At 41.1% G+C, this 26,433-nt stretch overlaps 1 protein-coding gene across 2 annotated transcripts; it reads left to right on the top strand.

Moving 5' to 3' along the window:
• Window positions 1-996: 996 nt before the first annotated feature.
• tent4a (terminal nucleotidyltransferase 4A) lies at window positions 997-25,277 on the top strand. Of its 2 annotated transcripts, none has more exons than XM_080862794.1 (13): window positions 997-2,063; window positions 6,324-6,447; window positions 8,059-8,105; window positions 8,243-8,363; window positions 11,089-11,196; window positions 16,749-16,877; window positions 17,083-17,296; window positions 18,374-18,500; window positions 18,590-18,693; window positions 18,840-19,021; window positions 19,295-19,453; window positions 19,692-19,745; window positions 21,899-25,277. In XM_080862794.1, exons 1-13 carry the CDS (start codon window positions 1,246-1,248, stop codon window positions 22,043-22,045), a joined length of 2,334 nt encoding a protein of 777 aa, XP_080718920.1. In that variant the 5' UTR covers window positions 997-1,245; the 3' UTR covers window positions 22,046-25,277. The 2 variants fall into 2 exon arrangements, with proteins under 2 accessions (XP_080718920.1, XP_080718919.1); XM_080862793.1 differs by having other exon boundaries at window positions 998-2,063; window positions 19,692-19,865.
• The last annotated feature ends 1,156 nt before the right edge of the window (window positions 25,278-26,433 follow it).

Raw genomic sequence — 26,433 nt, 5'->3', positions numbered from 1 at the left:
ACTCCTTCACCGTAGTGTTTAATGGCTTGGGAAATTGCTGTTACCGGTGGGGCCTGGGCAGTACTGAGATACTGGGATGATGAACACCACCTGCTGTGCTTCACTTCAAAATGAACATTTGGAATCCAGGTCCGCAGTGTGCATCTGAAATAATAAACGGGGGAAAAGGAGGCCCTTTTAAGCTTAGACGGGGGGGGGGACCATGTTACTGTGTTGTTGTACTTAGATCGTATGAAAAGCCTCTATGTCCTTATATACAGTCTGTGTTTGCACTGCAGTGTAGGCTTACTGCTGTGTGTATGTGAGCAGCATTTCAAGGGCCAGAGTTTGTGGCCTCGAGCAAGTGTTTGGGATGCCGACAGTCTCATGGCCTGATCTTCTTTTGAAGTAAATTATACTTTCCTTAAAAGTTACATGGTTCCAGTTTTTGTCTTTCAGAGGAAGCTGCGGATCCATAGCTAGATCACCCACGGAAAAGGTCAGGTATTCTGCAGGGCCAAATCTGTTAATGTCCCCGAACTCTAGTCTAATGAGTATATAACATATAAATTGGGGAAATCTATATATCTGATTTCTCTTTAATCCGTGAATATTTCAAGACATGCATTCGTGTCCAGGACGTTAATAGTCAATCATTTGTGCAACAATAAGCTTCTGTCCGGCCTCGTGTTGATGGGGATCCCCTCTGAACCCACCCATCCATTCCTCCACCCACTGGTGAAAGCGGGGAAGTTGAAACTGAGCGCACAAGGATCTGCGGACTGCCAGGCCCTGCTTTATTTAAAAAATAAAAAAAAATAGAAAGACCCCAGGTCATTTTATTCATTATCGACGTTTACCGTGTACCTCATTTGTTGTCCAGTGAATTATTTATCAAATAAAAATTCTAATATTTATTCCCTGCAAATCATCAGTCTCCCGGCTGAGGAGCGATAAAGGAGTGGGCGGATGGGGGGGGCGCAGTAATCATTTAAGAAATCCCTGGTAGGACGCATGCGTGTGGATTTTGAAGAGCATACGCCATATTGAATTCCCGTAGGAATCGGCTAGCAAATTTTCGAGCTAGCGGTGTAAAAGGGGGCCACTTTATCAATGGTCCTAATTCGGTTTAATGTTCAAACGTGTCTGTTCTCGTAACCCCGGACAGCGTAGCGACCTTTGAAAGGTCCGAGAAGCGGCGCAGGTTCATCACGGGCTCGGAAGTGTTAGGGACTTGTCGGGGGGGTTACCAGAGAAAGAAGTTGAATGGATCCGAGGGTAGCTTGGATTCAGCCCGAACAGAAAGGACCTGCGAACGCCTTATGGATGCACGTCTGGGAGACCTCTCAGGGAGTACGGACTCTCTCCGCTCAGCAGCAGCTCCACAATCAAAACCACAACCAGTGTGTGAATTACGCGGTTTTAAAAAATGTGGCGACCGCCGTGGCTTCGAGCAAGAGCATCTGCAGCAGCAACGGTAACGTTACAGGAAGCCTGAGCAACGGCAGCAGCCATCGTAGCATCACGAACGGCGCTGCACACAGTAGTAGCGGTAACGGCAATGCGATTCCTCCGCTGGGGAGAGCACTGTCCAACAGGAACGTACACAACTCTTTAACCCCGTCGAACATCAGCGAGCCAGGTGAGGGGAAAACTGCGTCCCATAAAACGGGATCTGCCTCGTCGTCTTCGCAGGAATCCGGGACGGACAGTCCCCCCTCCAGCTGCTCACTCGAGAGGACTATGGATAGAAATGTTACGGGGAGTATTAATAATAACGTCGGGGGTGCCAACCTGCTCTTCAACTTGAGAGACAGCATGGACAATAATGTCAACCTTTACCATCACCGTCACCCGCAGGAGCACCAGGCTTTCAAGTTACAGCAGATTTGCGTGAACCAGCATCAGGTTCACCCCTCTGTACCTATTAATCAACCACACAGTCACCACCCGGGCCGAAGGAAAAGTGACAACAAGGCGAGCACTTATGGGATGAATTATTCGATTTCTAACTGCACTAATGGCAATTATGCGAGCACTTGCACGCCCTGGAAGACGAGGGAGTACAGCCCAGGGGTACTCGGGTGAGTGACTTAACCGCATCGCTGATTTGTGGTGAAATAAGCTGTAATAAGTTGACAAACGTCTCCTGACGCTGTCGTCTGTTTGGCAATATAAACAGTATAGTTATATATTATACTCTTGTTTTGCAATGCAGTTGGATTATGGCGGTACACTGAGTACTGGAGAGTAAGCTGGACATTTTTCTTCTTGCCGTTGGCTGATTAGCTAACCGTTACAGCTGCGTAAAGGCAGCCGCAGACGGCCAGAAAAAGACCGGAAGTGCCGTGATTTGGTATTCAGAAGGTTAAACTGGGCCGTTACCGAACACGATAATTCCAGCAAGCTGTCGAGCCCAACTATTAAGTAAAGCAATAAAATGTATTCTGAAGTGTTGAATAATGTGTTGGCGTGAAGCGAGTTTGAGTAGATTTTCTTAATGGTTTATTTATTTAGAAGGTGCCGACCGGATACGCTGCTTTTAAATGTAGTCCGTTAGTTAGCCTAAACGAGGAGCCTAAAGCTAATTTACCCAACGGTTTCCTATGCAGGCTGGACTTAACGGGAAAAACTGTTTAAAACAGAATTACAACCTTTTTATTCCTCCAGTGAAATGTAATTACACAGAACTAGAAATTAAATATGATAATCTATTTACAACATCTTTTTTTGTTGACGAGGTTGAAACCAGCTTAATTTGAACGATATGGACAACTGCACTTAACCTGTTAGCAATCTGCTGTGGTGAATCCGAAAAGTAATCTGGCAATCTGACAGTGAGCGAGATTAATTCTCAATATTGACTGTTTTAAACATAATTCGATACAATTTGTGGGGGAAAGGACTAGTTATGTGCAAGGTACGTGCTTTAGTTCAGAATTAATTACCTTTGTGCCCAAGTTAATTTGGGTGCACTCCCTATTTGCAGAGATCTGCCAATATGACATAACATACAGGGTGGATCCCAGAGTACTGAAGTATGATTAAAATCAGTTTCCAGGAACTCGCTTTAGCCACAGATTAGCTATATTTTCTTAGTATTGAGTTCACCTAAAATTAATGTCTATAAATGGTAAATAAGGGTTGTTTAAATTTGCAATATCTGCATTGTTGGTGTAATAAAAACACTAACTGAATAGCTTTTGATTTTCAAGTATAACTGAGCACTAACCGAAGCCCTCCTGAAACAAATGAGCGAAGAATTTCTGAATGTGTTGCAGGAATTTGTGATATTTGTAATGGCTGCTTGCACCCATCTGGGACTCTTCTGTAACAACGAAACAGTGTTTGTCACGAAAGCAGTTCCACATGCGTGATGCAGAGTTTCCCAATTGCAGTGAAATCTAAGTGAGCTGAGAAATTTGAAGTTGTTAATGAATGTTTTCTTCTGAAACCACAGTGAATTTCATCTTGTAATTCGTGGTTCTACAAGTTTTCTGACACAAGTTTCAGCTTGTGTGCCGACTAGTGTTGCTTTGGTTTGCCTTCAGGGGTGCCCTTTAAAGTTCTGCACAGAGAGGGAGTTTCACTACAAACTGGAACAGTGTGAACATAAAAATACTTGTATGTTGTGGTGGAGTAAAGTTGTAAGCTTTGAGTGTTTACTGTAAGATTGCTTGTCAGGGATGGCTCTGGTAATAGCTATTATTCTAACTGTGGGCTGTGTGGAGTGTAATCGTTGGACGGTTAGCATGGATACATGCTGGACTGACTGGTTTGCTGACAGAGTTTTCACCAAGGAGTGGGCCCATGGGGCTGAGTGCATTTTCTTCAGGGCTCTGGTAATTGATTGTGACAGTCCCCCCCTGTTCTGTATTTCACACTGGCATCGTGGCATGCATTCCTAGGAAAAAAAAAATGAATGGGTCAAACAGACTTCCTCTGTTCGAAGGCATTTAACTGGTCAGAAATCTGTACATTATGTGTGCCCTGCTGTCAAACACAAATCCATATCAACAACGGGCCTGGGAGACTCCCAGGCCTACTCTGGCCCTCCAGTGTTTTGCTTAAACCTTGGTCAATTTCCACTCAAAACCTCAGGTGTGTGTTGTGCCGTTGTCTTTCCGTAAGCCAAATGTATTCAGTGAAGATGAGTATTCTGCAAAGCATAGCTCCTCTGCACGTTGACCACTTTAGTTCAGGCTTATTTTTGGCCTGGTGGTTACAATATGGGGCAGGGCTACAGTTAGCCGAATCTATGATGGTTAAATTGGTACTGATCTAAGAGACTTCTCATAAAGGCATAGAAAAACTTATGTTTTGTCTTTTTAACAAAAACCAAATATATCAAATTATTTCAGTTTGACTGTTACTGAAGCAGGCAGGTTTAGTAACGTGGTTTTACAAAGTTGCAATTTCAAAATATATTTATGCATTTTCAGACTTCACAATTAGACCAGATTTCCTAATTGAGTTTTCCATTATCACAGTATTGGGAATCTTCCAGTCAAATCCAATATTTATCTCCATTTTCCCAAGAAATCTGTTTGATATGCTGAAATAACAGCTGTAGCTTCTTGATCAAACGAGGGCACCAGTTCAAAATAAGACTGTTTGAAGTTTGTTATTACTATGATCTGAAACAGGGATGCAATGATTTTGAAATGACAACAGATCAATAAAATAACAAAGTAACATCTACGCAGCTTTTTTTTTTTAATTTTTTTTTTAGTTTTTTTTATTTAAAAGAAGGAATCTTAAAATTTTTGCGACACAGCCAATTACAGGTGGTCAGATCAGTCTAAATGACCCAACCCCAACACTGGTATTGGATTGATACTAGCGGAATAGGATTGATCGTTTGTTTGTATTCTCCGAGTTCAGTATGTAGCCCACTGAACTGTGTTAACGTTTTACTTTTGGGGGAAATGTAAGAAACCCCCTCAAAAATCTCAAACATCCACTATGAAAAATTAAAATGTTCAGTTTACAAATTATTGATAATTAATCTCATAAGTCATGACACAGTGTTCTCCACTGCATAAGCCGTTTGATGCACTAAACGTATCAGTGTCTGCAATATGGCTGCATTTCCTCGGTATTGGATCATAACAAAATTTGCAGTATCGCACAGCACCACAGCTGATGCATATGGGCCAGCGACACTGGTTAATGGCATTTTATTTTCCAGTATGTTGATATCAGTCAACAGGGTCACTGCTAGCTAATGGATTCCTAATTTAAAGTGGGCCCATGCTAGTCTAATGTGCCGTCAGCGATTTCAAATAAAATTTGCCTAGATGTCCAAAGAACATAATATGCAACTGTTAAATGTAACTCTTACTCCACTGGAATATTACCCATTTTAATCACTTTAACAATATAATATAAAACTTACTGTCTGAAAATACTTGGAGACCTAAAATTCTTTTCTCATTGTCTCACATATGTAATGCTTCAATGATAGAAACGTTAAACAAAGTTTGAGGTCAGTTTATGTACCTCTGTGACCTGAAAGCTTGGCCTCAGATGGTTTTAAACACACTATTTTTTTTTTTTCTACTCCTGGCTCTCTATGATGTCAGTGAGAGCAGATATCCCCAATATGGTCATCTCCCAGCCCTCCCACCTGCTGTTCAAACCTTCTGTTCACCCTTCAGACAGAGCATGAACTGGGGACCAGTGTAAGATGATTAAGGATTATATTGATGTGTGAATTGTGAAAAGCTAATCTGGAGTCTGAGAATAAGAATACAAAGCTGGAACTGAGTATAAGTCCCCTTACATGGCAGCTTATTTGGGATAATGCGCTTTCTCAAATGACACTGTGGTGCAGAGAAGAAGCATTACTCGTGATCTGGTTTTACCGGGATGTTACAGAGTGATGCTTTTTTTGGGGGTGGGGGCTGTCATCAATCACTTGTAGAGTTGAGGTTCATTAGCAACAGCTGATACAATCCGCCACCTGCCGCATTTGTCATATTAAACACTGAACATGACGATCAGTACCTGCTAAAATGAGAAGCCACTTCCTGAAGGTTTTGAACCCTGTGACACTCTTGCAAGTCGAAGTTCATTTTCATTAGGGAAGCTTTCATTAGTGCTGTAACACTACCAGGCTGAGGTGCATATTCATTACACCTTGAGATCTGCTTGTGGCATCGATTATGTTTTAATAAGCTGTTGCAGTGTTTCTCAGTTTGCAGTGTCCATGTAATCATGAGCTTTGTTAGTACATGTATACATCGGCAGTAGCAGTGTGAACCTTTCCAGAGCAGTGACCATGTAGTTGGATTATTTTTAGTTCATTCTTGTACTTAACCCTTATTTGTCCTTTTGTCCAGACTCCACGAAGAGGTGATGGATTTCTACAAATACATATCTCCTCGGCCGGAGGAGGCAGCTATGAGGAAGGAGGTGGTGAACCGGATAGAGGTGGTCATCAAGGAGCTGTGGCCTACTGTTGATGTATGTTACGCATGCACACGCACACATGTTTGTTTGGATCAGCATAAATCAGAGACTTCACTGATATCCTGTCAGTGTTCCTAAATCATAGCTGAAACTATCAAATGTTTCAATACAGTACAGTGTCTCTCCCCCCCCCCCCCCCCCCCCCTTTTTTTTTTTTTTTTTTTTTTTTTTTTTTTAAATAATTATTATTTTATTTTTTCTTTCTCTGTCTGGGAAAAAGACGCTACCTTTGATCTTTTTGGGCCGCAGCTGGCAGTCTTTGAAACTAACCTGGATCCACAGCAGGTGGAGCACCAACTGTTTGTTTTTTAACTGTGCACATCTATGCATACCAGCCTTGCTCTCACTACACCCTCCTTTAACAGCTGTACATTTTAATTCAATGATTTTATTATTTAAAGGAACATGCTTAAATTTTGAAAATTCGGCTAGTGCTTTTTAAAAACTATTTATTTTTGACTGAATAATTTCATTAGGCTACAACCCTTAAAAATGAGCTTAAATTAGGCACAAACATTTCAAAAACTATAAAGACAAAATGTATTAATATGACATTTGAAATATCACTGGACAAGAGATGACATCAGTTATTGCGATCAGGAAGTGTGATTGGGCGTGAGAGATTAGTCAGCTCGGATGTTTTTTGGCCAGGTTTAGTGACTTAATTACCTGGCAGCGTCACAGGACCGTAGGTGTGCACGTCCAAGTTTCAGTCTGGCACATGTCACCCCTCCTCCTGTTAAACCGCAAGCTAACAAACAGACTCCTAGTTTTAATTTTCTAAATAACAGACAGACGTGAGATTGGCATCGATCTCTTACTCACACTTTTGACCAAACTGTTCCTCTTTAACAAAAGTACTATGTGTCAGACCCAACAAAAACTGACCTCATACTACCACTGTTTTGTAGTTTCCTTAGAAGGAATGAGAACATAATTAACTAACTGGAAAGCAGTTATGAGACACTCTTTAAAACAGAAAAATTAGTGTCTGTACTCGCACTTGAGAGGTGTAGAAATGGTGATGGAGGATCTTGCAGCTGGTTGAGAAAAGTACAGCGAGGCGCGGTTGATGCACCGCCTCTCTCGTTGCTTAATCATGTAAAACTGGCGCAGCAGTGATTTGTTGGCTGCCAGTCTTCACCACTTCTGCTGTGAGCCACATTGTCAGGTAAATGGATCAAGCCTCAGATTGTCCCAGCCTCCCTTTTCATTTCCATGTATTTACCCTGGCCTGTCGTGGTGCTTTTGCCTTGACGGAAAAGGAAATGACTCCGCTTCCTTTGGAGAGCATTCACTTGCAGCCCTCAAGCACAGCATTTTTGTTCTTTGCTATTGTGTACTTAATTTGGCAGCGTACTTAACTTGGCAGTGTTTACAGTCTCTGAAGTAGGGAGCCGGAAATGCCTAAGTCCTGGTCGTTTGCAAACATTTGAACTGGATATATACAGCACCACCGCAAATGAGCTAGAAGTGTAGTTGTTGCAAGTTGCCAAGCCCTTTATGGTTAAAATGTGATGTGAAGAGCTGTAACACGTCAGCTTGTATGCCATGAATGACAGTGATTTCGGTCATTTTCACACTTCTGTAACCATGTTTTACCAGGTCCAAATATATGGCAGCTTCAGCACAGGGCTGTACCTTCCAACAAGGTAAGAGCAGGATTTAAATTTATTCAGTTTTTAAATAGCCAACTTAATTTTGTTTCTGATTTGTTTTGCTGCGAGGTCATTTAAATTTTAGGACTAATGTTTGTTTAAATTAGTTCATGTATGTTTTTTGCCCTTAGTGATATTGACCTGATGGTGACTGGGAAGTGGGAGCGCCCGCCACTGCAAGAGCTTGAACAAGCTCTTCGCAAGCATGAAGTTGCCGACCCTAACTCCATTAAAGTGCTGGACAAGGCTACAGTAAGTAGAGACAAGCAGATCGTGCTTCTCCACTCTGTGCCTGTGTGCACCTATAGCATGTCATTGCATTTGGGCCATCACACTGGAGCACAGCTGATTTATTGGTGGGACAATACTATCAGCCAATATTGGCTATTTTCTGCGTTCATAGCGGCCAGCAACTGATCCTTTATTGCAGCTGGTTGAGAAGACTTTAACGAGTTATTGGCTGGTATTTCTTAAAAAAAACAAAACAAAGAAAAACTAACACTTGACGGTGAAAAATGCTTTCTAATATATTAGTCCAAACTATCCCATAGGTTTAGTTGGATACCTGTTAGCTAGTTGAGTCGCACTGATTTATTGTTGGACCATAGATTGGCGACTTGCAAATCTAACTGTATTGTAGGGCTGCTCAATTAATCGAATTTTAATCACGATTACGATCTGGGCTTTCAACGATCATTAAAAATGACTGAGCCGATTATTAGCCCCTCCCTCATTTATCCGCGACACCTTAAAGGCCGGTCCGTGAAAATATTGTCGGGCATAAACCGGTCCGTGGCGCAAAAAAGGGTGGAGACCGCTGATTAAGAGGACCCGAGGGAAGCTCGGAAAGCTAAGCAGAAGTTATTTGGAGAGGAGAGTGACTGCCGTTGGTTGAAAAGAGAGGTAAAAAAAAAACTTCAGTGGTGTTGCACACTATTTTATATTATTTTTTTAAAGTCATTGTTAACCCTTTAAAGCCGGTCAGAGCAGCACGCTCCGTTTTGCGTAACTATTTTTAAATCCCTGTAGAACCTGAACCGTGTAAGCTAGCGCAATAATTTGTTTTGCATATGAAACCGGAGGAGTTGTACTTACATCTTATGCCATCAGCTTGTCCTCGGTCACGGTTTCCTTCCACATAAAGCTTTGCAAAAATTGCATAAAAAGCGCTTGCAGGAACAAAAACATAATATTCCAGAAACACGCTTTGCCGTTCCTATCAGCTGTTCGTAACACTTCCCACAGTGAAATGATGCACATGCTGTTTTCTTTGCAAATTTGCATCATAGGATTGTTTTTTGTTTTTCCTGCAGTATATAAAAATTGGTGTATCTCCAAAATAAAACTATGAAGACACTCAAAATAAATTTCCTGTTGTTGTAAACTATTTTTTGCAACTTTATTGTATTTAAAGTTTTGAGGGATAAACCTCTTAAATTTCTCCAAGTAGAAATATATGTAAAAAAAAACAAACGATTTTCAATTTTTTTTTGTAGTTTATTGCACTTTTTTGCAATTTATGTAATTACTATGGACTTAATGCATACATATTATTAAAATATGGGCTATAACAGTTGAATTGATGTATAGCAACTTGAAATAATATAAAAAATAATATAAGCTCTGGTGGACTTGGTTCTATAGTAGGTCTTAAAGGGTTAAATAAATATCGTCAAATAATCGTGATCTCAATTTCAGTGAAAATAATCGTGATTATCATTTTTGCCATAATCGAGCAGCCCTACTGTATTGCCATTCACAGTGGCTGCTAAATGAAAAGCATGGTTTGTTGACACGATATCTGCAATTTCCTGGTTAGCAACAGAGTCCGGAGTAGCATAAAAGAGTATTTGAAGAAAATGGAAAACATAAATGAAACTCATAATAAACTTGATGGAAATCTGTTTTGTGGGCCTCAAAAAAAATCAGTTGTCAAATACGTCACATTGTTAAATCACCTGCTGTATCAGCTGGGCTCTACATGACATCTGTATCTTTATAGCTCAGTATTTTCTACAAAAGAAACTTGTGAAATGTTTCTACAGAAACAGACGGATTAATAAAGACAATTCAGAAAATTAACATAAATGTCAAAATTAAAAACTGCTTATTTCTCAGTAAGGAACTACATGATAAATTTCCACCCTGTGTATAAAATAGTAATTGATTGCTTTGGCCTAATGATAAAATGATAGTTCTTCACACTAACTAATAAATGCTTGTAGCTCCAGTAAAGAGAAATCAAGAGGAGAGCTGGAAGAAATCCAGGCAAACAAAATTTGCCACCAAAAAGCTCTTGTGCACTTCCAGTGCCCAGAAGTATAAAGCTTTGACTTATTCCCTTTAATGTCCACTTTAACCTGTGAGACACCGTCAGTGTCGTCCATCTGTTTGCCTCACAGGTGACACATTTCCTGAGTTGTGGTGGACTTTCTGTCAATTTCTTTATTGATTAATAGTCTGCTGTTTTTTGGAAACCACTATGATGCGAATGCTGAAGTGCGTACTTTGTCTGCTCTTGTTCACCCAAAATGAAAACTTGCCGTCATCTGTTCAGCCGAGGTCAGTCATACTTTACTTATCGACTCATTTCGGTTCCACAGCAACTTCCCTTCATTGTGTCAAAGCCATCACTCTGCAGCTCGGGCTAATGTGTGCACCTACTTCGGAGGTGTTTATAGCTCCTATCCTGCAGGGATACATTTGAAAACAGCAACTCAGTGGCCCGCACAGTCATCGTGTGGGCTGTGCACACAACCAGGCAAGCGACCACAGGCTTCAGTGCCTTCTTGACTGACATGATAATAAGTAGTTAATGGCTGAGTTTTCATTTTTGGATTAGCTTTTATTTCTAAAAGCTTGTCATTTGGGACAGTTGTTCCTTTTTTTCCTCTTTGTGTTCCAGGACACAGTGAGCATGTTTTTACAGAAAGACATGACTGTAGTGTTTGTTGAGCCATTTCACTTCATCTTTCAGGTGCCAATCATCAAGCTGACTGACCAGAGGACTGACGTCAAGGTGGACATCAGTTTTAACGTAGAGACTGGAGTCAAGGCTGCAAGCTTCATTAAAGGCTACATGAAGGTGAGAGGTGCCTTCAGCGCTGGAGATTTTACATGGTTGGCGATACAGACGGGGTATTACTTCATATATGTTTGTGTGTCAGAAAGATTACACACAAAACTAAGCCGTTTTTCATCAAATTTGACGGAGAGCTGGACAAAGCATGAAGTTAGAACCCATGCCATTTTGGTTTAAACCAGATCACTGTCCCTAAAACTGCAAATTAGATCAACGGCTTTGGTTGAAGATGCATTTGTGATTTGCGGACAGAGCTGGGATTCTGAAGCAAAAACACATGAAAGTCACTGGAAACTGTTTGACCTTTCTTTGATGATCACCCCTCCATCTTAAAGCACTCTCACAGGGCTTCGCTGGCTGCTGGCTGTGGATGTTTCTCCTATTTTTGCAGTAGCACAAATAACTACCCCACTCACACACTTCACCAGTCTGCTGCCTGGTTGTGGGCGCTGGCTTTATGGAGCTAGGAGTGGCCATGTTTGGTGTAGTGATGGACTGACAAGTTGTTAGCTAAATGAATTAGCTCACAGCAAGGCATATTATTTGCTGTTTTTAACATGGGGACTTGCATTGCTGCTGCTTACTTATGAGCAATGTGTTAAATCGTACCAGGCACAGAGGGGGAGACTTAGTTATTTCCTATAATTTGTTGTCTAAAGTCAAACTTCATGGCTATGTGTAGTTCTGGTACTGCTTTCTTTGTTGACTTAGACCAGAAGGCAACAGTGCACAGTAGAAGGAATACACTCAGATGGAGGAAGAGAGCAGGAAAAGGTCATGTTTTCATATTTGAATTAAAAAAAAACACTGGAGGAGTCACATAATTGCTGTCTTGCAGTGAGGTGGAAATTGGAAATTCCCTCTTTGAATATAGCTTACCCAGCAGTTTAAACCATTACTCTTTACTTCACTCCAATCTTGTACCGGCTCATCTCATGTCCAAAGTGAAGCTGGAACAGAACCAGCAACATCGCTCCGTCAAGCCCCCATTTAACTCCGTCAGAGTCTGTGTCCTGCTGAAGCTCTTGTTGCTAAATCTGCACAGCAGAGGTGAGTTTCGCACAGAAATTCCTGCTCGAGTTTGATCCATGCCCACTTTAGTCACAGTTTTAGGAACTAATGCGGGAAAGGAATTCCAGGTGCCGCTGCTGCCGCGAGCTATCAGATTTTGTTGGGGCTTTTGTTTGCTGCCGTGGTTGCATGTTGGAACGGCGATCGCTGGGAATGCACGTCACAGCGAGAAAGCCTGCTGTTGACAACCACAAACTACACCAACCCAGAGAGCTGATGTTGTGAACATGTGGGTGTGACAGACTCGGTGCAGTCTTGTCATTGAAAGGTCACCTCAGAGTTGATTTTCACATGGTGGCCAGTAGGGGTGCAACGATACTCGTATCGATATTGAACCGTTCGATACAGTGCTTTCGGTTTGGTACGCATATGTATCGAACAATACAAAATTTTTCATTTATTTTATCAACTTTCCTTCTGACGATGCTGTCTGTGTTGAGCGCTCAGTGGATCTGCGCTCGACAGTGCAGCCTAGGCGGAGTAGTCGAACGCAGATTCACTGAGCGCAGGGCAAGCTAGCAAGACAGAAGTTAAGCTCTCCTTGCAACATGGCAAATTGAACCTCCCCCACCCTCATTCAGATCTGGCGTTTGGAACTATTTTGGTTTTCATGTGACGTATGACCCTGAAGGTAAGCGCGTCATGGACTAAAGTAAAACAGTATGTTGGATGTGCCACGCAATGCTTAATTACATGGGTGGGAACTAGTGTGTTAGCACAGTTAGCTCGTTAACGTGTTGGCCGTCCAGCCCCATGCACGGGGCTATCAGGGGTAGCTCGTTAACGGAGATTTGCCGTGTTGTGGCGTTAAGGTCATTTTAACGAGATTAACCTGAAAGCACTAGTGGGAACACAACGAATATGACTGCACATTTACTCCGACATCATCCTAGTGCAAAGACAAGTGGAAGCAGACAAAAACAACAAGCACGCATTCTTCAAACTTTACGCGAGTCATTTAGACAGCCGTTAGCACATGATTCTCCTTATGGGGACCTGATATGTTTAATATGCTGCTGAGAATATAGCCCAGAAGAAGCATATAGTATAGCTTTTATTTTGGAAAGAGCCATTTCTCTGTAATAAACTCTTTTCCACAGATGAGTGATTTCTCAATCAGATACAGGGCTTGCAAAATCTCTAGCCCGACGTCCCGGGGCTAGCGATTTTTTTCTGTCGCGCTACCAAAATCTATCTCTGCCCTGCCCGTCGGGCTATCGTAGGAAGGAAAAATATATGTCAATGCTTTTGCATTCTTTCGGAAATGTAGCTGGGTAATTATGTCATTGGCATCGGTGAGCCACTGTCAATATGTGACATATTGAAGTCGCGTTTGAATTTGCGCTTGTTTTTTGCTTTCACTTTGCAATCGCGCGAACTGTGTATAGAGAGCGACAGCACTGATTGGTGAGTGACGATAATTTGCGCACCAATTCCTCTGACATCGTCTTATCAATCGTTAGCTTACTATGCAAACATGACAAGTGAAATCTCCCGCAGCTTATACATTTGAGAGGTTGATCGCGCAGAGAATCGCTGAGCTTATGTGAGTGCGTGTGTAAAAGCAGCAGGATATATATTTTAGTTCTGCTGAGCCAAATAAGACAGGTCAGGGTGAAGAAGTGACAGCCAAAGAAAAGCTTACCACAAAACAGAAAAGTTATGACAAATCAGACTATAAGGCAAAAAGAAAGTGCAGCTTTATGGTTTCATGGACAAAAGAATTTCTGTGGCTGCAATATGACGAGCTAAATAACCAGGGCTGCACATAAGTGGTCCGCAGGTGCGCATTCGCTGTCAAAATAAAAAACGCGCACAAGATAAGAAGTTGCAACGCGTGTTTGCGTACATAAGATTTTCAGGAGGAGGACAGACATTTGTTTAGAACTCTTAAAGATGTCGAAGAAGCTCCTTTAAGCAATTACTGTGATGTTCCTCCACCTCCAAAGAAATGTCAGGAGTCCGAACCACAAAAGTGTATTCTCGGAAAAGTAGTTGCAGGAGGTGAGCTGGCTTCAAACAAATGATGAACGCACAGAGATGTGGTGCAGAATGTGCCGTGAAAATTTAATAAATGACAAATTAAAAAGGCATGAACGTTTTTTTTTTTTTTTTTTTTTTTGTTTTTTTTTTGTATCGAAAAAATATCGAACCGAACCGTGAATTTTGTGTATCGTTGCACCCCTAGTGGCCAGGTGCCTCAGTGCATCCCGCAGTCTTGTTCTTACTCCTTAAAAGGATATTTGAAAAGTTGACAGCGCTCTGCTGCTCCACTGGCACAGATACACACATTCTGCCAGGAGCTTGTGCTGCCTTTTCAATTGGAAAATCAAAAAACAGGTCCCTCTGGATTATCACACGCAGCTCATATTGATAGCTTTTTAGAAAGTTTGGCCCAGTTGGCAGCTTGACAGTTGGAAGTCGGGGTTGTAACAATTCGTACATTGAACGACTGAAAGTTTCTGTATTTAGCTTCGTTGACTTGCTAATAAAACATTACTTTCAGTAGTAATTAGGGCTGCACGATTTTGCATAAAATGAGAATCACGATTTTTTTTTTTTTTTTTTTTTTTTTTTTTTTGGCTTAGAATTGAGATCACGATTTTCTCACGATTCTCTTTTCCAGTATAAATATTTATTGCACTTATTAACTGCACATCAACTTCGTAACAGTTGAGACTGAACATAAAAACAATAAATCAAGGTTCTTTATTTGTCACATGCATAGTTATACAAGTATAACACACAGTGAAATGTAGCCTGACACGCTCCTCGACATGTGCAAAAATTGGGGGGGGGGGGGGGTGTAGAGGAAGAGTGTATATATATATATGTATATATATATATATATATATATATATATATATATATATATATATATATATATATATATATATATATATATATATATATATATATATATATATATATATATATATATATATATATATATATATATATATATATATATATATATATATATATATATATATATAAAAAACACACACACAGGATGTGCAGTAGTAGCAGCAAGCAGGTGAATTCTGTACATTAATATGAATAGACATCTGACTATTTTACAGGATAGACAATATAAACATATTTAAAGTTAAAGGAATTGAAATGTACATTGTGCCTTGGTTTAGAGTGTCTGGAAGAGAGTCCTGTCTCAGTCAATTATAGATGATGTGAGAGGGCGGGTGTGTGTGTTTAGGGCACGGATGGCTTGGGGATAGAAGCTCCTCTTGAGTCTCTCTGTCCTTGCCCGGAAGATGCGGAACCTTCTACCAGATTGCAGAAGTTGGAACAGTTTGTTGCCAGGATGGGACGGGTCCTTCAGTATCTGCGCTGCTCTAGTCCAGCATCTCCTGGTGTAGGTGTCCTGAAGCGGGGGGAGAGCAATCCTGCAGCAGCGTTCTGCTGTACGGATCACTCTCTGGAGAGCTTTTTGGTCCTTCACACAGCTGTTCCCGAACCACGATGTCATGTTCTGTGTGAGGATGCTCTCCACAGCGCCTGTATAGAAAATCCTGAGGATCTTTGGAGAGACCCTGAACTTCCTCAGTTGTCGTAGGTGATACAGGCGCTGCCTAGCCTACATCAAAATACATCAAATAAACATAAAAACAAAAAATGCGGTACAGTCGTCGTCTTTTTTTCTTTTCTTTTTTCCTTTTTTTTTCTTTTAAATCATTGTCATTTGGAAATGAGATCGCACATAAGTATGAATCGAGATTGCGATTTTTTTTTTCTTTTTTTTCTTTTTTTTTTTTTTTTTTCTAACGATTAATCATGCAGCCCTAGTAGTAATCGTCTCTGTGTGCCTGCAGTGACTGTATAAGGATATCTGCTATTCTCAAATCAAATCACTTGGATCACTCAAATCATACAAAGCCAAGAACAAAAACGGGAAATAAAAAATTGACCATCCAAATTTTTAACAATATTTATGATGAATATAAGGAAAAGCATTATATAAGACACTTCTTATTTAAAGTTGACTTATTGATTTGTTGGATTCATTTGGGCTTGTGTTCTAAGTGTTTTTTTTTTTTTTTTTGTTTTTTTTTGTTTTTTTGGGTGGTTTCTGAATCGAGTTAGTTTACAAGATTAAACTGCGTCACGTTCAAAGTTGTTCACCGTCGCTTTGGATCAAAGCACCAGCCTGTCCCTGAGTCATGAATTACGCTGTTCTTTAGACAAAGATTCACACCCTTAATGAGATAATGATTGACGTACTAGTCAGCCGCATCATTTCATCTCTTTACTTATAATGTAGTCTAGTCTCGTTTCTGACTCACAGTTCTACATATATCTCATTAGAAACCCTCTTTCTCCTGAGTGATTTATGTAGCTGGAGCCCAAGTCAATTTGTTTTTATCTGCGTTTACTCTTAAGATGCTGCGCTCTGGTGTTTTCTTACTTGATCTATAGTTTGAATCAGGCATTTTCATTCCACATCTGTCCCTGCATTTTGCTTTCAGAAGTATCCAGTGCTGCCTTACCTGATCTTCGTGCTGAAGCAGTTTCTGCTGCAGAGGGATCTAAACGAAGTCTTCACCGGGGGCATCAGCTCCTACAGTCTCATCCTCATGGTCATCAGTTTCCTACAGGTACAGGGATGTCATGTCACAACAGTTGAAGCGGCTTATGTTGTAGTAGTGCTGCTTGATAATATCGTGTGCGTATGTATGTATTTATAGTGGCATAAGCAGAAGTAGTTTATTAGCTGTTGTAGGACAACATAAAATCGAATCTTTATTAGTGAATCAGTTGTCTCAAATACACCCTAATCCAGTCTCTTTCCTTTCTCTTCAGCTCCATCCTCGTATCGATCCCACCAACCCCAGTGAGAACCTGGGAGTGTTACTCATCGAGTTCTTTGAGTTGTATGGCCGTAATTTCAACTACTTGAAAACAGGGATTCGCATTAAAAATGGAGGCGCATACATAGCCAAAGAGGAGATTATGAAGGGCATGACAAATGGATACAGGCCATCCATGCTCTACATAGAGGACCCTCTACTTCCAGGTGTGTGTGAAATACCATCTGTCTCTAAACAAATAAGACTTTAAGCTACATTTTCAGGTTGGCATTTATGATCCAAAGAGAGGTCATCAGTGTGTCATACTATGTTTGATTTTAATTTTTAGTATCATTTGGTCTTCGTCTTAAGACTGGCACAGCAGCTAAATGTTTAAACCAATTACCGGTACTGTAAAGGTTTAAACCTGGATTGATTTGTTTAAAACAATAAAATGATTTTTAAAGATGCTGTATATATGTAAAACAGACATAAAATACAAACATTTGGAAAACTTTTTGAATACTTTAAGATATTTTTGCTATTGAAAGCTACACTTAGCCAGTTGGCTTTAATTTAGCTATACTATGTTACTCTGGTAGTAGTTTGCAGTGTTAGATGATAAAGTAGCTTGAAAATAAAATGTTAATTCACTATCCTGATCAGCCCAGGGAGTGTATTAACTGGCCTTATGTTACTAAGCTGGATAGCTCACAGTGTTGGAGCTTAGCTTATATCTGTGTTAGAAGGCATGCTAGCATTAGCCAGAACAGAGCTAGCTTATAGTCTAATTATATTCTCCAAATGAAATGAAAGTCAGTCAAGAAAATACCCTGCTGATGTTATCCCAAGTTTGTCCTTGTCTTGAATCATCTACGCATTTGGCCAGAAGGGGCTTTTTTTTTTTTTTTTTTTTTTTTTTTCTTTTTTTTTCTGGTTAGCATTGGCTAACAGTATACTACTCGCTAATTTAGACAATTTGCTAAATACCCACTAAAGCAGCTAGCTAGTGTGGACTCTTTGGGGAGAGTGCCATCTATTTTCGGTTTTGTCTTGTGTTGAGAGCTGATATTTGCTGGCTTTAGTGATTAGTGTTCTCCTTTGGCTAACGTTAGCTTATTGGGGTGCAGGGAAGCTGAAGAAAAGCGTTGAGGCATTTAGTGTAGGGCCCAAATATCCCATTTCGCATTTCACTCACTGACGGTTTATTTTTTTAAAGCTTGTATTATACAAAATGCTGCATAGTGCACTTTAATCACATGTATTTTTATATTTTCCTCTCTTGTTTCCCCTCCACCTTGTAGGTAATGACGTGGGAAGGGGTTCCTACGGTGCCATGCAAGTCAAGGAGGTGTTTAATTATGCTTTCATTGTCCTGAGTCATGCTGTCTCCCCGCTTGCACAGTCATATCCCAACAAAGACTGTGAAAGGTTAGAATCCAAGCTATTTAAAAGTAATACTGACACCTTAGATAAGAGAAGAGCTTTTTTATTTAAATGTTTCTATCTTGTCCCTGCAGCACATTGGGGAGGATAATCAGGTTGACCAAGGAAGTGATCGACTATAGGGAATGGATCGTTAAGAAGTGGGGGGGCAGAGATTTGGTGCGACCGGACAACAGAGGTACAAATCATTGGGTTTCAAAACAAAATAGATGCAGTTTTCCCATTGATGCTATTAAATTGTCTCATTAAGCATCAGCTTTTTTTTTTTTTTTTTTTTTTTTTAAAGCATGATATATATTCTTACCACTAATCCTATTTCTTTAGTGTCGCCTCCCAAAAAGCCTGTGTCGGAGCAAGAGAACTGTGTGCTGGGAGGTGGTGTTGGGTCAGATGAGCAGCAAAGGGATTCGGTGTCACCCCACAGCGCGGACTCTCCCATGTCCATCTCCAGCCCCCAGCAGCACTCGTCCGCCTCATCAGTGTCCTCACTGTCTGGGTCTGATAACGTAAGAAACCCCATGCAGGACGAGTAACAATGCACACGCTGCTTGTATTTCTGATGTAGTTCTTGAAAAATACCAAACAGTTTCTTCTGATTATGCACTTGACATCCAGCATAAAAGGATAATGTTGCCACACACATGACATAACTACATGCCTCTTATCCTTCTCATGGTAGTACAGCTTAATTTACTGTCATTTTATTCTAGTATTCAGATGGAAATCTGTTGTTGTTTTTTTTTTTTTTTTAAACAATGTCCTCTGCTTTGATCCATCAGGACTCTGATTCAGCGTTGCCATGTCCCCTCCCTCCACCAACCCTGCCAGCTTACCCGCCTTTCCCACCACTCGGCCTAGCTTTAACTCCAGGCCTCAACATGAGCACCGGCAAACCTGGCATGGGGGGACACCATCTGCTCATGCCTCCAGGTTCCCAGGTAGGCACGCAGCCGTGGCGACAAGCAGCAGTGATTGCCTGAATTAGCCTGAATTTTACATGTAAAATGGGATTATATGGTGGTTAAAATTTGGACTACAAATGAAGCATATTAAATCAGTAGGGTAGAGAACAAGACATAAAATGTGCAGGTTTTTGCAGATTTTTATTGCAGTATTCGATTTAAAAAAAACTAAACTACTAGATTTCCAATTTAAATTCTGCCTCTCTTTCCCCAGGCTCGCGTCTCACTGCCCGGTGGTCTAGCAATGCACTCCATGCCTGGCAGACAGGTGTGTATAGACACCGGGCTCCCCCCCTTCTTCCACATGCACCCCCCAGCCCATGCTCATGCCCCTGCCCCTTCCAGCCCCCAGCCTCCGCCCAGTCCCCACTCCAGCCACACACATAAGGTAGGCGCTGGATGCCACAACCACACTCAAATGTACTACTGAGACAACCTTGTCTCCCACACAGGGTTTCCACTCTGTCATTTCATTTCTTGTCTCTCTTCAGCGTCTTCATCCTATGTCACGTTTGTTATTTCTCATTTTATGCTGTCATTATTCTGTATAGGTTACATAAAAAATTCAATTGCTATTTGCGTTCCAATAACTAATGACATTGCTGCAGCTGTGATAGTGCTTAAAAACTGGTGATTTTCTTGTGCCCGCCTTTATGCTAAACCAAGCTAGCTTTCACCCATATGCACCGCATTGGTCGCTGCTGTTTATTGTAATGATTGGTCAATGTGGCCGCTGCATTACCCAGAGGGAGCCACGCCTCCTAATGCATGCACCATGAAGAGGTTTGGTTTTGATACAAATGCCAGACATCTATTTATGGAAATTAGTTTTCCATACCACATGCATAATATATCTAAAAGGGAATATGACAAAATCTGCAGCTGGCTTTTCATATGTTTTGGTGACGTTTAAAAAGTGGTGAGTGCTTTAAAAAACCGACTGCGAAATGTAAAAACTGAAGAGTTTACTTCAGCATTGAAATGACTCGTCTGTCCAATCCTGTGAGTCTTTATCGTTTGGAAACGTTCAATCAAAGAAGAGCACAAATAATACTGTGCGCTTTTTTTGTTTGTTTGTTTGTTTGTTTGTTTGTTTGTTTTGTTTTTTTTTATTTTGTTTTGGGGGTTTTTTCCCCCATATTTGTCACACTTAAATGTTTCAGATAACTGGAGTATTAAAGGGGAAAAACCCATCCAAACCTACCTAACATTATGTGGAAAAATGAATTTAGTTTCACTAGCCACACTCAGGTCTGATTACTGCACGACCTGATGAATCAAGATATCACTTAAAACATATCCTGTGTAACAAAGTGAAGTAGGCTAAACGATCTTAACAGGCAACATATCATCATGCCGTGAACTAAAGAAACTCAAAGGATGAAACGTGGAGTCGTTGCCGTCTATTATTTTGGGAAAGGTCACAAAGACATTTCCAGAGCTTTGTGAATCCAGCCAATTAACTGTCGACAAATGAAGAGAACTTGAAACACTGATGAACTTTTCCAGAATTGGCTGGTGTGCCAAAAAATAGTCTAAGAGCCTCAAAAACTCATCTAGGAGGTCTCAAAAGAACCCAGAACAACAAATACAGAACTGCTGGCCTTACTTGCCTCAGTAAGAGTTCCTTAGGAAAAACAAACGCTGCCAACTAAAAAAACAAAAACGTTTGTCCCACATTTTTGAAAATATTCTGTGGACTGACGAGACAAAAGTTTAACTTTTTGTAAAGTTTGAGCCCATCAAACATCAGCTGTGGAACTAACACAGAATGTTATAGAAAAGATCATCATTGCAACAATCAAAACATGATGGTGCTAATGGTGCGATGGTCTGCAGCTGCTTTACAGCTTCAGGACCTGGATGACTTGTTTTAACTGAGCACCATGAACTCTAGAAAATCCAGAAAAATGTCCAACCATCAGTTTGTCTTCTGAAGCTTAAACACACGGGGTTATAACCAGTTTTTTTTTTTTTTTTTTTTTTTTTTTTTTTTAATGGTTTTGGAGTGGACTAGTCTAAGTCCAGACTTCAGTCTGATTGAGATGCTTTAGCGTGTCCTTAAACAGGCCAGTCATGGTGGAAAACCCTCCAATATGTCTGAATTTAATCCTGGAAAGAAGAGTGGGCCAAATATTATGTTTCTGTCTAATATAAAAATTTATTTGATCTGAATCATGTGCATGTGACAAATATGCAAAACAAAAGAAACCAAGAAGGGGGCAAAGACTTCTTCACAGCAGTGGCAGCTTGTATATCGGTTCCTGCCTTCTAGCTCCAGCGTGCATTTATTTCTGTGTTGTGGTTTTGCTCCTGTTTAAACACAGAGCAACCACAAAGACAAGTCTGCACACAAATCTGTTGGGATCACAGCCTTGATCCTTTTCCCTCAGTCTTCTTCTCGTCTCCATCTCTCTTCAGAACGGAGCCAAGTTCAACGGGAAGGGCTTCCACAATCCGCCACTGGTCAACAACGCTGTTATGGCTAACCGTGGATACGCGCAGCATCACCGCAACACTTGGCGACGCAGGAAGAGGGACAGCCTGCCGGTTAGCCTGAGCAGATAGAAACCTCTCCTCGCCGTTTCCTCCGTCTCCTCTCCGACTGCATGCCGTGGCTCTTCGTTCGTCTTGAAGGAGGATGGACAGGCAGACAAGAGGACCAGAGACCAGCAGTTTTTACTCCGAGGGCTCCTCAACATGGAACAGCAGCCCTCAGCTCTGCATCTTCCTCCTCTCTGTACCTTCCCTCCCCTTTTTCTTTTCTTTTTTTTGCATGACTTTAATTCCATTTTTTTTTTTTTCAGTATTGTGTCTTCCTTCTCTGCGTTCAGGTCGGTTTACTTTTTTGGAACTTGGCATTGACAGTATTGCTAAGCTCACTTGACCTCATCTCGACCCTTGCAGCCAAGCTGCCCACGGTTTCCTTTTTACAGTTAATACACTTAAAAACAAACGTTTTTTTCTCCATTTTGTGCAATAATGTTATTTTTCTTTTTGAAACTAAAGTAAGAGCTTATTTAATTTCGTGTGTGTGTATATGTAAAGGCATTTTTATACTGTTATTTTATTTTTGTAGAGTTTTAAATTTTGTTTACGAAACCTTTCCCCAGGCAGCATCTCTAAAGTGTGCGTGTGTGTGCGCATCTCTCCATCAGGTTGAGATGGACCCAGGTTGAAATGACCCCTCCCCCCTCTTCTTCTCTCCTCTTTAAATGTGGTCTGCTCAAGGGAAGCCGTATCAGAAAAGCATCATCTTGGCATTTCTGATCATTTCTCTTCACATGTTTTCTGAAAATGGGCGAGGTGGGCAACAAAAGGGGAAAAAAAAATTCCCTATGGAAGTTTTGTTCCTCGCTCCAGTTTTTCTAAGGCATGCTGAGGGGAAGTTGAGGGAATGAAACTCTGCCCTGGGATATTGAAGCACAGGGAGAGGCTCAAGTTTTGTGGCCACCTGAGGATTGTGTGACTGCGCGTATCTGTTTGCGTCTCTTACGGGAATGTGTCGTTGTCTCATTTTGTCGTTTGGGGAGAGAAGGCTGGCAAAAGAAGGCTGGCCTGATAGCTTTGTCTTGGCCATATCTCTCTCCGCCCGGAGGATTTTCAGCCTGTTTTGTTTAGGCTTTGTGTTCATTTTTTCTTTTAAAGTTGTTGTTGTTGTTAATATTTTTTGTAGGAGCATTGGGGGCCACGAAGGCAACAGCTTATCTGACTTGAATTAGAAGATCAAGAATGGCGGGCAGAAAGTCACTGAGCTGTGTCAGAGGGGGCGTGGCTGTGGAAAATCTGATCCCAGGGCTGAGGTCAGCTCTCGCCCGCAGCTGTAAATTAGCGCAGACCAACACTTTAGATGCTCAGCGATAAGGTTTCTCTCCTTTTTTTGTGGTCCTGGACAAAGGAGGAGGGAGCAAGGGTGGGGGCGTGGGGGGTTTCTTCCTGAACCAAGGACCCTGAGTGAAGGGAATTATATTTTGATTCCATTAAGGAATCTTGTGTGTATTCGATTGCCAGGTACTTCCGCTAATTGTTTGCAATGCCTTTCTTTGTGTTTACTCGGGGTGTGTATGTGTGTGTGTACCACGTTTTCCTGCGAGCACACCGCGCCACACAAATACACACGCTGTCGAAGGCTGTGACTCGCCCAGAAACACTACACATGCCGGTGTTATTACTATGCAAGTGGATTCTTCTAATTATTGTGTCAATTCTTGTATTTTATTTTTGGGGTTATTTTTTTCCCATTGACAAAAAAAGCAAAAAAAAATGTATCCCAAAAAAAAAAAAAAAAAAAAAACACTCACTGCTTGTTGGACTAGAGTGATGTTACTGACTGTCAGACTTCTCAAGCCAACACATGTAAACTCTAGCCCCCATCCCCTGACCCCCACCCGTGCCACAACTCCCTTGTGTTTGTATGAAGGCCATGATGTGTTTAAGACCCAGTATTTCTGCATCTTATCAGTCAAATGTAAGGAACAAGGGGGATGTTAATGTCAGTGGTCGGGTCTGAGTCTGTGTAGTGTGTGACATAGTGAAACGTGTGTGAGAAAGACTCGTGACTCGCCACCACAGTTGAATTTTTCTTTTTCTTTGGTAATCGTACGCCCGACCGTTCACGAACGAGCGCCACCCACAGAGCGACTTGCTCTCTGCAGGTGCTCTTCGCAAAGGGCCAAAGTGTCCGTCAACAATTCCTGACTTTTTCTTACTTGCACGCATTCACTGCTGTTGCACTGTTTTGTTTTGGGGTTTTTTTTGTTTTGTTTTTTGTTGTTGAACCATGGCAGCTCGGATCTGTCGGTCAGAACTGCACAGCAGGTTTGCTGTTTTGGCCGATAGGTCACAGGGCAGAGCTGATTACGAGCTAATCATAACCTCCAGCTTACAAATTCCTTTCATACTTAATAAATTTGACCAGAAAAATCAAAATCATTGACCAATGGAAAGGGTGAGAAGTTCTTGATGTTTTCTGGCGTATACACTCTCACCCTATTATTCCCTATTACATTTTTTTTTTTTTTTTTTTTTTTTTTATAGATAATTTTCCGTCTGTAGGGTAATAATCAGAATTGAACATTCAGCACTGACTTTCATGCAGTTGTAGGCCAATAGTAATTTGATAACAAGAGGAATGAAGTTACCCTTTCAAACTGAGATTCTTACAGCCGCGTTTTGCTTCTAGAGCTCAGAACCAGCAATGATTTGAGACAAAAAAAATTAAATTGGGGATCGAAAGCTGTTGGCTCTGTTAGAGTTGCCTGCAATCTTAACAGCAAAGACTGACATGCAGTATCCAAGGAAGTCTATGGAATAAAGAATTGTGCATCTCAGCGGTCCGGTGTAGCCAACTCACCCCGTCTACTTTCCTTTGTTCCTTTTTCCTCACCAGAGGGTCAAAACAATTAGGTCAAAGCTTCAGTTGCGCTCTTCCACATTGTCCTGACTTCTCCCGACGGTTTTAAAAGTGAGGCGGAAAAGGAAGCGAGGAGAGTTGGATACTTGACTTGGACCGCTGAGATTTTGCCATACACATGTACATGTAGATGCAATGTAATATTAACACCCCCCCCTCTTCATTGCAATACAATGAGGGATTTTAAACTGGTGGCTGCTGTTCAGAGAAAGATGGCAGCCCCTCAGTGTCCTGGCTGATTCATGTGAGCAGTGACCCTCGAAATGGACACCAGTGGCCAGAGGGAACCACTGCCCAGCTTTTCTTTTTTCTTTTTCTTTTTGTTCTTTTTGACATTTTTATGTAAATATTTTTTTTCTATTTTATTTTTTAATAAACATTTTAAAACTGCCAGTCTGTGTGTGGGTTTGTCTATTTGATTTAAGTGTGAGTGACGGAGTCACACAAGCCTAGGAACCGGTTTGCAACCACCAGTTGCTAAGAAAACATGAATATTCCTCGATTTCTGCGAGTTTTTGAGTGGTTGCTGGGAGAAATTGGTTGAAAAGGTCACGCCTGGATTGAGTGGAAGATGTCTGCAAACACTAAATAATTGCAAAGTGGTAGTGAACCTGAAAAGTGCTACGTACACAGTCTATAGTGACCATTTGCCTTCCAAGTAAAAGTTGCCCCTTTTGAAACTGGTTTCTGCTGTAAGGCATAATTTGATTTTGAAGTCAAAATAAGTTTCCTGTTTTGTACTTTAAGTTTCTCTCCCTCTTTGTTAGTGAGTATATGCAGACAGGTCATCAAGCGCCTCAATTTGCTATTGACCAAAGCAGTCACAAGGTTTTTGGTGTAGCATCCTCTTTGTAACAGATTTCAGTGACAGCCAGCAACCAGTCTCTAACTGGTGGAGAACGGGGATCTTTCCAGGACCTTCCCATGGTGTTCCTGACACATCTATAAACCTGTGCAACTGAGGCCTAAGGTGATGGTGTAAAGAGATTACTCCATGTTTCACAAGGTGGTAAGAGCTATCTACAAAGTAACCCATTTGTAGCACCGTGGCAACCGTACAGTCTTTGGTTTGTGACTTGTGATTGACAATGACTTATTAGCCAATAAGCGAATGATTTCATAGCACAGAATATGAAACATGGTATGACCTACATTTACTAAACAGACTTTATTTTCATTCAATATTCCTTCAAACGAATGACTGAGCCCCGGAGCTCAGCAGAATAATGTTTACAGAGATAAAGTTGGAAAGCCAATTTCCCATAAACTTGTACAGGACTGGAGGTTTTTTTAGCAACCATAGATCTCCATCTGGCACCCTTTAGGTAGAATGCAGATTTAACGTATTTCTGGATTAATTTCTCTAACCCAGAATGTACAGTTGAGGCCAAAAGTTGATATACACCCCACATGGGCATCGGAGTGAAAGTAATTTAGAGCTTTTAACAATTTCTGTGATCAGTTCTTTTTCCAGAGTGGAACAATTGTACAGCATACATCTTTGCTCATTTTAAAAATGAAGACTTGGGTCCACAAATTTGAC

The sequence above is a fragment of the Rhamphochromis sp. 'chilingali' genome, assembly GCF_963969265.1.
Source record: "Rhamphochromis sp. 'chilingali' genome assembly, chromosome: 17".
Classification (NCBI taxonomy): Eukaryota; Metazoa; Chordata; class Actinopteri; order Cichliformes; family Cichlidae; genus Rhamphochromis; species Rhamphochromis sp. 'chilingali'.
The sequence above is the reverse complement of the archived record's forward strand: the minus strand, read 5'-3'. Positions and strand labels throughout refer to the sequence as shown.

Coding starts and splice junctions, on each gene's coding strand:
- tent4a (XM_080862793.1), top strand. CDS start 1,246: ATGGATCCGAGGGTAGCTTGGATTCAGCCCGAACAGAAAGGACCTGCG. Junction 17,297..18,373: donor AGAGGACCCTCTACTTCCAG/GTGTGTGTGAAA, acceptor TCCACCTTGTAG/GTAATGACGTGGGAAGGGGT. Junction 19,454..19,691: donor TCATGCCTCCAGGTTCCCAG/GTAGGCACGCAG, acceptor CTCTTTCCCCAG/GCTCGCGTCTCACTGCCCGG.